This window comes from Daphnia magna, linkage group LG6 (assembly GCF_020631705.1).
Source record: "Daphnia magna isolate NIES linkage group LG6, ASM2063170v1.1, whole genome shotgun sequence".
Classification (NCBI taxonomy): domain Eukaryota; kingdom Metazoa; phylum Arthropoda; class Branchiopoda; order Diplostraca; family Daphniidae; genus Daphnia; species Daphnia magna.
The window spans coordinates 9,804,470-9,818,838 of NC_059187.1; the positions used below are offsets into that span (position 1 = coordinate 9,804,470).

General features: G+C 43.2%; 3 protein-coding genes and 1 long non-coding RNA gene across 5 annotated transcripts; 2 read left to right on the forward strand and 2 right to left on the reverse strand.

The window, feature by feature from the left end:
- The first annotated feature begins 1,402 nt into the window (after nt 1–1,402).
- On the forward strand, nt 1,403–2,338 carry LOC116925781 (endocuticle structural glycoprotein SgAbd-2). The gene is made up of 2 exons (XM_032932541.2): nt 1,403–1,563; nt 1,639–2,338. Exons 1-2 carry the CDS (start codon nt 1,546–1,548, stop codon nt 2,233–2,235), a joined length of 615 nt encoding a protein of 204 aa, XP_032788432.2. The 5' UTR covers nt 1,403–1,545; the 3' UTR covers nt 2,236–2,338.
- Nucleotides 2,339–5,118: 2,780 nt separating this feature from the next.
- LOC116925776 lies at nt 5,119–6,295 on the reverse strand. Its single transcript, XM_032932537.2, has 4 exons — nt 6,141–6,295; nt 5,846–6,062; nt 5,671–5,715; nt 5,119–5,577 (listed from the first exon to the last, which is right to left on the reverse strand). Exons 1-4 carry the CDS (start codon nt 6,153–6,155, stop codon nt 5,282–5,284), a joined length of 573 nt encoding a protein of 190 aa, XP_032788428.2. The 5' UTR covers nt 6,156–6,295; the 3' UTR covers nt 5,119–5,281.
- A 2,320-nt stretch (nt 6,296–8,615) lies between these two features.
- On the forward strand, nt 8,616–10,248 carry LOC116925778 (mediator of RNA polymerase II transcription subunit 15). 2 transcript variants are annotated; one of them, XM_045174753.1, is made up of 6 exons: nt 8,616–8,810; nt 8,964–9,124; nt 9,191–9,223; nt 9,290–9,340; nt 9,400–9,709; nt 9,779–10,248. In XM_045174753.1, exons 1-6 carry the CDS (start codon nt 8,622–8,624, stop codon nt 10,013–10,015), a joined length of 981 nt encoding a protein of 326 aa, XP_045030688.1. In that variant the 5' UTR covers nt 8,616–8,621; the 3' UTR covers nt 10,016–10,248. The 2 variants fall into 2 exon arrangements, with proteins under 2 accessions (XP_045030688.1, XP_045030687.1); XM_045174752.1 differs by having other exon boundaries at nt 8,626–8,810; nt 9,400–10,248.
- Nucleotides 10,249–12,374: 2,126 nt separating this feature from the next.
- LOC123473664 lies at nt 12,375–14,201 on the reverse strand. The gene is made up of 4 exons (XR_006647617.1): nt 13,036–14,201; nt 12,846–12,967; nt 12,722–12,783; nt 12,375–12,633 (listed from the first exon to the last, which is right to left on the reverse strand). It is a non-coding gene; the product is annotated as an uncharacterized LOC123473664 (long non-coding RNA).
- Nucleotides 14,202–14,369: the final 168 nt, after the last annotated feature.

The following is a 14,369-nucleotide window of genomic DNA, read 5'->3' on the forward strand; positions in this document are numbered from 1 at the left end:
TAGACTCGAGGACACAAGACATTCACACAGAAAAGTTGGAAGGATGTCGTATAAGCGCAGTTGAATCGAATTTTATTATTCAATCCTGTCATCGTTGAAGTTGGCGACTTTGATGTCGCCAAAATGTTTTCATAAATCCGTACGATGTAATAAAAAAAAAATTATTGAAAGAAGAGCTGCTTCTATTTTTTATATGTTCGGATAAGAAAGGGGAGTCCCATCTTGTCCATGGCCGCGTTCGTCTTCGGGGAGAAAATGGGCAGGCTAATCATGGTGCTATTATTATTATAGCATCGCCCAATGATATATAAGCAACAGTGATGGCCAAGTCATTTCAACGCCATCATTGGCGCTCTCCCGCTATTTTTGTAGCCCGACATTACTATCGTTTGATGGCTCCCTCCTTTCACTCGCTTGACTTGCTGCAAACCGCAACGGGAGAAAACAAATGCGGCTGGAACGCACCGACAATATTTCTCCGGGATTAACGGACGATTTGACAACCGCAGCGTTCAATTGTGTGTTTATTTTTTGATTTTTTATTATTTTGGTTGAGGTTCAATCACGAGCTCATCTCGATTGATTTGTTTGTACACACGGGATGGGACGAGGATTGATGGCCGTCATTACGAATGACGGCGATCGTTCATTTCTTCTTTATGAAAAGGAACGCGGAAGTGCGTGACTCTGTCGAAGGGAAAATTACATGGGTTTTAAAATCAATTGAGCCCCTAGAGCCGAACGGCTGCACAGGCAGAAGGCCAGCTTTCAATCATCGCGTTGTTCCATGCGGCCAAATTCGAAAATGACGCCATTTCTAGAAGGAATGATAGGACGCGGTTAAGTTTCTTCTCAATTTGTGTGCTGTGCTAAATGTTAACCAACCCCACCCAAAGCTATTCAAACTTTCGACAATTAAAAGTTCCAAACGACTTTGACTCCTGGCCTGGTGTTATAGCACCGCTTTTCTTGTTTTCCCTTGTCAATGAAACATTTCTTAAAAGCGCTGTTAAAACACGTTACATCAGAGCGAGGCAATTATAGAATAATGAGTCTATTCATAATGGCATTTTTTTTATTGTTTTAACTCTATATACTTAGTATTTCGCAGGAAATGCCCCCCATCTTTAAGATGCGAAACCCTTCGGCGGGATGTGTGATATAATCCCACTGGCTGGCACCCCCCTTTGATAATAATCTCGTTGGCAATTACACAGAACCGACCGAACGAGTTTATACCACGCCCGAATCGTTAAGGTCGTCCCGATGATTTTTCAAGGGCACGTGTGGACACGTTGCAGGGAGTGGACGAGGAAGAGAATCGTGTGCCTCCGTGAAATGAAGACCTTTGCACGAATGTCCTCCTACACCCCATCGGAGGAGTCTCCTCCCTTTCTGTCATCTCATTCAGCCATGGCATTCAGCCATGGCCACTGGTTGGACGCATATATAAACATGGACGGCATCAACGGATAAGACAAACAGCTTCTCAGTCTCTTCTCTCGCACTGATCCAGTTCAATCTTCAGTACAATCTCAAGCGAGAATGATGCCGATGAAACGTGTAAGTATTATGCAGATCTTTTCAATCAAATCGTTTGCTTTTATTAGTTTGTAATCGGTTCGTTGCGATCGACAGTTGATGTTGATTGCGGCCGTCTTGTTGGTGGTAGCTTCCGCCAACGGCCAAACTACTCCGGTGCCCATTCTGAAGCAGATCAATCGGGTCAACGATGACGGATCTTACACCTACGGATTCGAGGCTGCCGACGGCACATTCAAAGTGGAGACCCGTGACAACTTGGGCAACGTCAGAGGAAAGTACGGCTACGTCGATGAGACCGGAGAGTTGAAGACCATCGAATATGCTGCTGGCCAAGGATTCGAAGCTTCCGGTTCACACATCCCAGTGGCTGATGTTGCCGGTGCCTTGCCCGTCTCAAAGCCAGTCGTTGCTCATCCTCGTCGTCCTGTTCCTCGACCCATTCAGGTGACTACTACGTTCCGTCCAGTCAGGGTGGAACAACCAGCTCCAGTTCACGTGCCCGCCAGACGCTTGGCCACGCCTTCCCTGTCCGTCCCGTCTTTCTCTAACGTCCGGCAACAACAGGCTGTTCCTCAGCACGTCAATACCATCGATCACAATGCCCAACGTGGTTTTAGTTTCTCGATCGAAGCTCCCGTTTTCCATCCCAGCACCACTACCCCCCAACCGTTCTTCAATCAAGGCTTCTAAAATGTCGTTTTTTTAATTCTTTGGGGTATTTTGATTAGTTGTTTTGTTTGAGTCACGATAAGCCGTGTATATATCTAAATGAAAATAAAGATCGCAAATTCAATAGTTTTCAGTGTGGCAATGATTAACGTGATCAATTGAATTGCGAGATGCAACTCTCTCGAGTTGTTTCCCTCCTTTTTTTTTCTTTGAACCAGAAATAAAGACGACGTGGACCAAACTGGGAATTGAGAAGATGGTCTTTACTCTTCTGGCCAGCGACGTCACTTTATCCTGCGTAGCCACTCGAGATGTCCTCGTAAATCGTGAGCCAAGTTTGATTGAATTGCCCGCAGAAGATGGAAGACAAATTCAAGGCTCTCCCACAACTCGGAAAAGGATTTCAACTAAATAAGCCAAGTCGTGTCTTTTTTTGGGGGGTCAAAGAGAGAAAGTCCCAGCAATCAAGTAGATTAAGTACATAAGAGACGAAGACAGTATATAATAACGTTAAGTTTGTTGGGTCCAACAAATCGACTCTATACAACAATGAATCATCAATTTCATTGGCAAAAGGGAGAACGAAAGTGATACAAACCACTCGCTTGTTTCCCTCTAGAAAGGAATCAACAAATCATGATTTGCTTCTTTGATGATGGCAGAATATACGCGGTGTTTAACGCAATAAATCAGTTGACCAAGGACGATAATGGTTTGAAGACACACTTTGATGTGGTTCGCCCCGACTGCGATAAAGCCAGACTAATCACGTCGTAAGTAACTAAGTTGATGAAAACTAAAAAAGACGGCGAGACCTTTGAATCTTTATAAATGAAAACATCACACGAAATTATTTTGGCCGGATGGCGGCTCATCATGGGCAATCCCAACGTTATAGATCCCATCTCACCAAATCACGAGTCGTGTAGAAGAAAGAAACTTTGCCTTGTATACACTCTAGAGAGACTGATGATGAGCAATGGCTCCTCTCGTCCGTTAACTTTGATTTCGTTAGCGTTAGAATCGATCACGATCAAACCGGGAAATTCGAATACAATGGGAGCGAGTTTTAAAAAAAAAAAATAGGTCACACTCTGACTGATGGATGGCATTGCTCCACAACAAGTTTATGCGTCTGTATATCGACCTGACTGAACCATCGTCGTATAATATTCTTTTACTGAATCAAAAAAAAAGAATGCATTTATACACGCCATTCGCAGCACGACAAAACGATATATACAGACTGTGTTATCTGTTTAGTTTGTCCATGGCAACGTTAGTAGAGTGGTACATCCAGGGAAAAGGCTGGCGTGGTTGTTGACGCACGTGGATGATCCTAGAGGAAGAGATTAATAGAAGAGTATATATATTTTTCTTATCAAACGATATAAGAATATAGATTTTGCCAAGTAATACCATAAAGTTGGATGTGATGAGTTGGCTGTCCTCTGTTTCGCAGTGCGTTATGTGTGACGTACACAGCTGTTAAAAGGGGGGAAACAAGCGATGAAATCAAGGTCTCATTTTACGCCGATTTATTTCGCTCCACTCATCGTTACATTTGATCGACGTGTACAGCTAAACGAGACGTTTGATTTGATTTGTTTCACTCGGCTTGTTATTGACTCTTTATCTATTTTTTTCGGGGTGCTGATGCAACCGATCCACCGGAGCTATCCTGCAAGATGATTGGAAATCGAATGACGTCGACATCGAAAATCGAAAAAAATTTTAAATCAAATTTCTTTTCAAACTTTTGCATTTACTTTGTTCTTCTTTACCCTCCCCCGTTGTAGAGTACCAAAGAAAGAAGGGGATGGGGGAGAAGACAATTCAATAACTGTCCACCAATGTATTTATTAGGTGAATTCTCTTCTAGCTCGTTGCATCGTTGAAAATAGAGGCTATACGGTAGCCGATCGATAATAACGTATATATCCCTTTTTTTCTTTGCTTGTAAATTTATTTGTTTTTATCTTATTGTTTCTTCCCTCTTTTTTTTTTTTTCTTTTGGCATTTTCTCTGCGTTTACTTGTTTATGTGTTTTCATTTCGAGAAAGGCTCACGATAGTCTGCGGGGAACTAAGCAGTGTACTCTGGAATGAAAGAAAAGTTTGTTTTTTTCCTTTCTGTATATCCCCATTTGAAAGTGTAGCTCACACGCGTCTCTCAGCTTAGATATGATGTGTCCAATAGAGGCAAGGCTCGATTATCGGCACAGCTGGGCCAAACGATAATACGGGAAAGCAAGTATATAACAACGTGTATAACTCCGCTTCTAGCACCTCTATGTATACGTACACAGCCATTATGATGCGAATAATGTGGTATCGTGTATTTTCAAATGCCTTTTGGAGAATGGAAAACAGTGAAAGACGTTTACTTTCTCTCTCTGCCAGCCGAGAAGCAACAACGAGACCTTGACTACACACCAATTCAGTTAATGATGACAACAGCCATTCAAAATTGCCATTTCTTTCCTTTTCCCTCTCTATCTCTGTGTGTGTGTGTAAATGATTATTGCAGTAAAGCTGGAAAATGGCTTTAACAAAGTCATTAAGCCCCGAAATAAACCCACGTTTTCCTTCCCTTTGTGTGTGTGTTTGTTTCTCCGTTACCAATGCTCACTCTGAGGTGTAATTTAGAAAAACCATACTTTCTCTCTCTTTCTTTCTCACTATTATGGTATTATCCAGGATGGTGGTAGATTATTATCCAGGAAAGGAGCCAGAGCTTTCGATGCGGAGGTGTTTAACCAGGTGTTTTGCCTCCGTCTGTATATCCAATCACGGCGCATCTTATATCGTCCCACGCTAATCATCATATGAACACGGCCTTTCACATGTCTTCTCAACAATGAAGACCTGTGCTGGCCACGTCAAGGAAAAAAAAACAAAAGAATAACGACATAGATCCTTTTTATTCAGAAGAAAAATGAAAAGGGGTAAAGTCAAACTGTTGGCGCAGGGAAAGGGGCAAATATGGTTACAGGATGTTGAAGGACTATGGTGGACATCACCAAGTCCAACACGATTTGATTCTTGTTTTATTTTTGCTTGCTGTTCTAAGCGTAGTGCATGACGGGAGGCGATTTCCTCACGACGCGGGTGGAGGCAGCGGCCGATGCGCTGACTTCACTTGGGATGAAGAAAGGCTGCTGGGCAGCAGGCACTGGCCGACGGGCGCGGCCTTCTTGGTCATCGGGAATACCGTCCTCGTTCTCATCAACGCTAGAGTATTCCCTGTCTTTGATTTTCTGCTGTGGAGAACTTTCTCCGACGACGATCGGGAACGGGTTCAGACCTCCGGACGTCTGGAAGCCGAGGGTCTTGTTGGCAGCAGATTTGCCAGTCTCGTATTCTAGCGTGAAATAACACAGCGAGAGAAAAGAAATTCATTTTCTCTGCCAAAGGAAAGACCATCGCGTTGGGCTAAATGGGGTCACCAACTTACCGAGGACTTGGAGAGTTCCAGTCTCGTCGATGTAGCCGTACTTTCCTGCCAGGTGTGTATAAATAAGGTTTGAATCAGTGAAAGTATAACCGTATAGAAGAAACTGTATACGCCGGTGAGGTACCAATGTGGGTCATCTCGGCTAGCGAGTCTAACGAACCAATGAGAGACTTACCTTTGACGTGACCGTTGAGTTCTTTCTTTTCGATACGGAAAGAGCCATCGCCAGCCTCGTAACCGAACGTGTAGGAGCCATCGTCGTTCACCTTGTTGATCTGCTTGATGATGGGTACAGGGGTGGTCGTGGTCTTTGCTTCGACCTCCACAACTTCTTCGACTACCCTGCCACCTTGAGGTAGAGCAGACACGGCACAGACGGCCAAAGCTAAAATCTAAACAAGAGATGTATAAGAAATTCGAATGATATCCAAACAATATAGGCAATTCAAAACGAATCAGAGTGAACTTACCACGAAGGTTCTCATTGTGTCGTCGGCTTGTTGTCTGATGAAAACTGCTTGGATATGAAGCCAATCGTCTCCGGGTTTTATAGCTGGTCAGCTGCGATCCAGCTCCGAAGAAAGGGGGAGGAGTCGTCGACTGCTCCTACGAGTATGGAAGAAAAAAACAAAAAAAAAAAAACAGGCGGACGTTGTTGCAATCACATAACTATACCTGTTTTCTTGCGATCGAGAGACTTTTACTCGTGGACGGAGCTCGCTGACTTCTCTCCGCTTCTACATGGATGTCGTCACAAAAAAAGAGACACGTTTACGGGATTCACGGTCAAATGGCGAGCTACGCGTCGGACACATATATTTTAGCGCAATAGAATGAATATTAAATGCTACTAAAACAATCGGTGTGTCTGCCAATCTGTTCGTTAAAGGGCTAGGTCGAAAAAGCCGAGAGCAATGGCCGATGCGATGCCATCGGTTTGGCCAATGGCCCAGCACCTGAGGGAATGAAAACACGCGTCCGCCGGACCGCACTACTTTCTCTATCCCACTCTCTTTTTGTCATGTTTCTTTTCCTTATGGTACTATCTCTCTCTTTCTCTCTTGTCCATCGTTTTTTGTTTCAAATCACCCGCCTCTCTTAGCCTATAGTAAGTCTATATATAATAACGTGTTTACTTTGATATTCATCCCTTATGGCGTTGTTTAGCGAAACTAGTCTACAGCGAAACGAGTCTACAGCCAATGTAGGCTACGCACGGTGTGAAACAGACTGGCCATTTATCTTTAATTCGATTGCGATGACGGGCGTGAGAGAAGCGAAGGCCTACCGAACAAACATTGAAGCGGCCGTCATCACTTTTGCTTTCTTACAAGAGACAGTTGGCCTTATTATACACAGAACTCTTGTCTGGGCCGCCTTTTTGCATATTGTTGTGCGTTGTTTACGATGCGTGACGCAAAGCCTTTCAGTCGCCATAGAGATGTGGTGTTGGAGGTCGGAGAAAGGTGAAACTTCTTTTTCGCGGAATCTAGTATATGCGTATATCACTGGCAAAGACACCGTTTTACAATTCGACTCCACCCAGATTACGGTCGACTGTTTATACTCTATAAAGTTTTGAAGAAAATAGCAAACAACTATATATAGGAGAGAATTGTGTTGTGATTGAATAGATAACGAGACAAGGGAGTAGTACTACGTCATTCTTCGAAGGGCAGCTGCCAACTGTTGTTGCTGTGTTTGCACACACGCGTCTCTTCGCCTTCTTCTTTTCTTTCTAGTTCTTTCCAATCAAATCAGAGAACTCTCTTGACTGGAATTTTGGCCTACTTCTGCCTCTCTTTTCTCTCCTTCGTTCTCAATTGTCGTCCAGTTGGTCGCCATTTCCACGCCCGATTTTCAACAGAATGAACACTGACAGCAGGCACACCTGTCGGACCGTCAAACCGCAACACACGATATCATCGCTTAAAAATTGAAAGAGGATTTATAGAGTTTGATGAATCAACTTACTCGGCCATTAGCAGATCAAATAAAAGCCAGAATTTTTTTTTTTACTCGGCCGGGCGTGGTTAAATGATTGAAAATTGACGCAACTGCAAGGCATTCAAAATGAATGATGTCAATATTGGAAGACAAAAGAAAGTTGGGCTTCCTTTTGCACTTTGAAAACACGGGGGAAATGTGTCAGGAAAGAAAAAAACGACACGAGTTCCCCCGCATTTAGCGATGACCACCATCGTCAAGACAATCGTTTCCCTTTTTTTAAAATTGACGTCCAAGAGAATCCATCCGTCACGTTGAGAAATGGAAGCGCAGCGAAATCCTTGCGTCATTCGGGAGACGATCATATGTCCAGATAAAAAGATTAAGTTTAACTAAAGAACAGGGTCTATATACAAATGAAAAGATTATAAAGCGTTAATATTATTTCTGGCTGGAACGGCCGTCACGGCCGTGCTGGATCAATAGTGAAAGTCACCGGGGAACTCTCTCTCTACATTAGCCATCACGGTTTAATGCTCACTCAAAAGGTATAAGACACTAGGGTTGTGTATTGGTTGACTCAAAAGATTGCGCGATGAACGAGTATACGCCATTCTAATTTGCATCACGTGTCGTGTTTTTTTTTTTTACTTTCAATTTTTTTCCCGCGTGTTTCTTTTAATTCACGGAACGATCCGCATGTCGATGGCTATTTCCTTCTAGACGGATCACGACGAGACGTGATCAAGCGGCAGCGGATGATAGTTTCCGCCCCTGCGGCAAAGAGAGAGCGTGCGACTGAACGTTTTGTGGCCGTTTGCGCTTCTACGCTGCACGCACGTCTTTGCTCGCGTGCAGCACGGCCTCTTCTTATACGTACACCCTCCATTTCTGTGTTTTTTTCCGTCTTTGGTTTTTATCTTCTATCGCCTCTCCTGGTAAAAACTTCTTTCTTCTTCGTTCTGCTGCTTCTGTTACTTACATTTTTTTTTTACACGGGCCGTATGAACAGAGAAGTGTATAAAAGAAAGTGGTTAATACCTAAGCTGAGCCAGTCTCTCTTGGACCTACTTTCATTGCGCATCATCATTCCTCATCTCTGCTTCCTTCCACATCGGAGCTACAAGAACAAGATAAAAAGAATATCTGCAAGCAAGAGTTTCGCTCGATTTAGCAGCAACATGCAATTCAGCGTGAGTATCAACTTTGCACTTGACTACGTAGCCATTATGCAGCAGAACGTGGCAAACAGGCCGAGCTTCAATTTAGTGACGGTCGCATTATTGATTTCTTTGATTATTTGCCTTGATTTTATGGCACGGAACATAACGGCTGGATGTCGACAGATCGGAGCAGTGATGCTGGCCGTGATTCTCCTGGGCCACGGCTGTCTCGGACAACGGCAACAAGAGCAACTGGACGTGATAGAACCGGAGCAGCAGACGCAAGAGCGGAGGCCGCACGTGGCCATCCTGAAGCAAATCAACCAAATCAACAAAGACGGCTCGTATGCACTGATCAAATTTTCAAACTGTAAACTGTAATAATTCTCGTGCTGCTGCCCCATTATCAGGTACACCTACGGTTTCGAGGCGTCCGACGGCAGGTGAATGATGATCATTTTAAAGTTCATTTGGATCCACGTAAAAATGGTTTTGTTTTCTTTTTGCAGCTTTCGAGTGGAAACGCGCGATGTGAACGGCCATGTAAAAGGACGATATGGGCAAGTCTTTTAGAATAATGAATAAGAATTGCTTGTTTTTAAAACTTGGATTGGAACAGGTACATTGATGAGTTCGGCGAAGTCAAGGCTGTGGCGTACGAGTCAGGTAAGGCACAGGGTTTCGCACCAAGGGGTCAGCACTTGCCTGCACTTCCACGGCCGTCAAAAAGCGGAGGAAACATCGGCGAAGACGACGAATTCGGTACGGATGAAGATTGGAATAGTGTCGATGCCGATCAAGACGGAATTCCGGATAAACCACGCCCGAAGGAAGAGAGGCCTGTCGTTACAACTAAACCCCCCCGTACGACCCCGCGGCCAACTCGTCCAGCAGCTGTTTTCACTGCCGCTGAAGACGCCCCACAACCGGTTCGTCCACTACCTCGGCCAACTTTGATTCCCGTTGAAGACATGCCTCAATCATTGCGTCCTTTCCAGCCGTTCCAGCAGCAGAGGCCGCAATTTCAGCCCCAACAGTTTCAATTGCAGCCGCAGCAATTTCGTTTCCAGCCACAGCCTCAAGATGTCCAGCAGTTTCGCGACGACCGTCAACAGCAACGGTTTAGTGAGCCCATTTTTCCATCCCAATTCCGTTCAATACCAGCCGGATTTCCTCAGCAGCGCAGCTTCGATTCCGTTCCTTTCTCATTCCAGCCGCAGCAGCCCAGAGAATAGCTCTCAAAATATAATCAAATTCCAGGAGGATACATCGTATAAGTTTTCATTTTTTTTTTTTAGCACCACTGCGTGATCAGCATTCACCTTAGTATATACCTTTTGATTCCCCCCCATGTCCGTGTCCCCCGAAATTGCACCTCAAATCCTTATGGCCAGTATCAGTATTACGCAATCATTTATCGTTCATCGTTCTACAAGCATTTGAAATATACATTATTCTTCAAAGTTAACGAGCGTGAACAAGATGTTGGTGTATAGTTGGGAATGGATGAGGACAAACAGAAAACTCAACTATGGGAAACGAAAAACGGAGCTGAATCAGGTTTCTAAACGGTGAAAGCGCGAGAAAAAAAAGGGGGAAACACTTTGTGTGCAATTCGGCAGACTAAATAAACGTGATATGAACCAACAAAAACGACCCCTATACAAGAATGCAGAACGTGATCCGGTGTTTTCGAACGATGCGCATCGTAACATAAGAGTTAAACAACGTGAAATAAAATCCCAGTGAAATTTTAAACACGGTTGGATTTCAGTACACCATCGCATTTGCAAATCCAGCTGTCTATTGTTTAATAATATCAAAATGAATATTCAACTGTTTGTTATGCGGCTTAGGTTTTTTTAGGCGATTCGGGCATAATGCGCAACATTGTGGTTTCGGCAAAGACCGCATCGCTATTATTCAAACGTATTGAATTAATCGCATCACGGTCGTGCAGAACGCACAAATGTCAGTGTACTCAGCTCAAATGTAAAAGTTACTCGTCTTATGGGCCTTCCTTGACGCAGAATTCCGCCGAAAATTCAAATTTCATGGCCAATGTTATTGAAGTCCCGAAAAAAGGGACAGTTATTTGCAACATAAACACTAGGGATGGCGGAAAACGAGATTCATGCAAATTCTTTCGCTTGCAAAATTTTCTTTTTCGACACCCGATTGAAGAAAACTTAAAGAAACCAACGATGGTTGTCTATGTTTTTAAGTGCTTTCTTTTCGTTTACATTTTCCATCATCAATTGTCCTGTTTGATATGCAAAACAGAGAGATCGTCACTGATTAACATCTTCTTCCTTCAAAACATTTCCATTTCATATACGTTGACATGCAGGAAAAGGAAATGATGCATTCAGTTTTAGTTGGGGTCAGTGCTTTTTTGTGTCTAACTTTTGCGCTTCTCGAGAGTGGCCACGACTCTGCCCTGTCAGATAAACCAAAGTTGATAACAATATCCATCATAAATCGTAAGTTCTACAATGTCAAGACAAATCCAACCATCTACCAAGAACGATATTTCCCCTTGGAATCCATCAGATTAAATTCAATTAATTCAATACCTGTGACGTAATGCAGACGAAATGAGGAAAACTATTCGAAACTGCTAAGGTTGTCTTTGGATACCGTTTTACGTCGAAACGCAGACAATTGTATACAGTGTTCCTAGTTCTATGCTGGATGTTAAGCTTCTGTATCAGCAACAGCAATCATACTTGCCCATTTTCAACCTTGCAAGTCTTATGCAAGGAGCTCAGCACATTATCCCCCATTTGAGCTATTTCACATGTCCATAACTTCCGCTATCAGACTTTGAAAAGCTGTTGGAAAGAGAACTGGTCGGGTTGCTCTTGATACACGATGTCCACCAGAGACAATAACAATTTCGCAGTAAGAGAGGAGGGAAACAAGAAAAGGGATTTCTAAGTGATGAATGGACAGAAATGTTTCATCCGAGATCGTCACTATCGACTCTGTTTCGCCCGTCTCTCTTATACGGCTACGAGCACGCATCCAATCATTAGAAAATATGGTCCGAGCTGTCCAAAAGGAAAGCCTTTTAATAGATTCCTGAACAAATCTTAACGACTATATACTCGCCCCAAAATAGACGGGCAAAAGACTGGTTCTCTCGGATTTGGAAGCAGACGTCGTCTTATAAACGCAATTCCACGCTAAACGCGATTCGAAATAGCGTAATTGATTCACGACTTTGGAAGCAGCTACAGATAGCAAAAGGCCTTTTATCCCTCGTCAGCTCTCACTGGCTAAGACTCCCTTCACTCTTAATTTCTTCCGTCCCGAATGAATTATCCTCCAATTTCCATCAAAGTGAAATTGAAGTCTTCCGGCATCTCCCTCGTTGATCCCCGTCAACAACAAACTCGACCGCTGTCACTGGGCAGCAACAGCCGGAACGCAGCGTCAGCCCACGGGAATATCTGTCCGACAGTCGGCCAGTTTGAACGGCGCAGTTAACCGTTGCCAGTGAGATCATCATCACGCGAACCGCAAAAGAAATGAAAGCTCCTGCACGACTGTCCATCGCGTGAATAGATCCGACACATGTCTTTAGGACGGAAGAGCCTCCACTTACATTTCAGACGGAATACTATCGTTGGATATTACACGGGCGCAATATTTTGCTTACCTGATGTCTGCTCTCTTGTTTCATCCATTTCTTCACTGATGTGTGACGACTAGACGATCTCAGACCTTAAGGTGTAGCCGAAGAGGGATCCCTTTGAAACGAGGCTTGCGAAGGTTGAAACGAATAGACGAAAATGCTGGCCATTGAAGAGGTTGATGACACTTTCAAATCTACATCGCCTTCTTTGATCTACCCGGATGTAAAAAAGGGGAAACGTTTCTTAGCTGCCCATCTTTCCATTCCCCTTTTTTTTTTATGTAATTTTTTTTTTTCATACCAGTTTCAGCAATGTACTAGATGGATAGACGACATATGTGTTTGTAGCTAGGTTACGCCACACTGAGTGGATTTCGAGCTAAATTATGTAAGGTATCCGTTTTGTAATGGAGTTGATGTAGTACCTGCTTTTGCTTCACAGCTAATGTCATCCAAGAAAGACATTTCTGGCATGGAGAAGCTGCTATTGTAATTGACCCAAGTGAACGAAAGTAGCCGGGCATCGTCTTGTTGCAACCCTTATGGTCTGTTTGGAATTAGATTATAGAGAATCAGAGCCATTCATTCCGGATAGAAATCAAAATGTTGTCCTACTAACGAACGAGTTCTAGACAGTTCTATTTCCACGTCGTGGCCAAACCGGGTTTCATTTCGTGAAGTCTTCGTTTCTTTTTCTTGTCTCATATTCGTACACTGCACATAATACGCCCTCCAACTCAGTCGAGCTCTGTTTGTGAGATTGGGTTGTCGCTTACAGAGCTCACGACAAACAACTGACAAAGAAAAGCAAGCAGACGACGCGACCGGAATCACTGAAGCAGATTGAATTTTAAAAAGTGGTTTGAATTATTTATGTATTTTTAAATTCTCGTATGAGTTAATACGAAGCTAAAATTCACTGGCAGAAGAATGTTTGAGTTTTGACAAAAAAGATTAATCCTCGTATGAATAACAACGACTTTGTTTTCGTTAATCAGAATGGATCCGGTCTTCTTCTTGTGGCTTTTTGTATTTTCTCTTTTCTCATTATATTTCGTAGCGCCCCTCGCTTTCATTATAAAATGCAGACACAAATATTTATCCCTTACTGAAATGAGTCGCGACGAAGGAAATGTGGCTTGACGATTTTTGGAATACGGCCAAATGGCGATAACTGTGTCACTCATTTTCACAGAAACTGATTATCCACACCCAGGTTTTGTTTTGTTTGAAATTAACGAAAGCCGTCCGTTTTCTAAGTTGTGACACACTGTCAAATAATAATAATAAAATAAACTATATCCAAACACAGTGTCTGGAATGGAGAAAAAACATTTTTTCAAAGCTGTATTACAATAACATTGGCACGTCCAAATCTTGGATCGTTGACACGCGTCACAAATGCAGGAGAGATGAATATATCTCTTGACGCAGCAACAAGAAGAGGAAGGCAACGGAGGTTATTATGGAATACGTAGAAAACTAGATTACGGCCGTATTCTTTGATGCCGTCAGTCTTAAAAACATCCTTCTAGAAGAGAGAAAAAGAAAACAGACGTATATGAAACGTCACCGTAACACAGTGCAGTTTCTTTAGCCGACCCTATTCATTTCCCTTCCATTTCGCGATTGTGTGTCTCCATATTTCAGGTTCTTCTATTTCCTCGTTCTTTATACGAGCCATGCCAGTTTACACGGTACAAAATAGAGACTATTACAGGGGGCAACAGTATTGAATCCAATGTATGCAAATGCCACGGACGTAAAGACTGTTCATATACACTGCGTACATAAAGAACGAAACGGAGGGAAAACAGCCAACTGAAACAAAAGACTGCCTTCACTCGCAAAAAGACCAAAGAAAAAGATGTACGATAAATAGTATGCAATTGAACATCCAATTGTTTGTGCCCACTGTTTTACATTTTTTTCATTTTAAAAAGCCTACA

What these genes read in the sequence shown, in the direction of transcription:
- LOC116925776 (XM_032932537.2), bottom strand. An exon ending in ACTCAACGGTCACGTCAAAG is followed by an intron (nt 5,716 to 5,845) that starts GTAAGTCTCTCA and finishes CACACCTGGCAG; the next exon opens with GAAAGTACGGCTACATCGAC. An exon ending in TGGAACTCTCCAAGTCCTCG is followed by an intron (nt 5,578 to 5,670) that starts GTAAGTTGGTGA and finishes ATTTCACGCTAG; the next exon opens with AATACGAGACTGGCAAATCT.
- LOC116925778 (XM_045174753.1), top strand. Translation starts at nt 8,622, where the DNA reads ATGAACAGAGAAGTGTATAAAAGAAAGTGGTTAATACCTAAGCTGAGC. An exon ending in CATGTAAAAGGACGATATGG is followed by an intron (nt 9,341 to 9,399) that starts GCAAGTCTTTTA and finishes GGATTGGAACAG; the next exon opens with GTACATTGATGAGTTCGGCG. An exon ending in CTGAAGACGCCCCACAACCG is followed by an intron (nt 9,710 to 9,778) that starts GTTCGTCCACTA and finishes CGTCCTTTCCAG; the next exon opens with CCGTTCCAGCAGCAGAGGCC.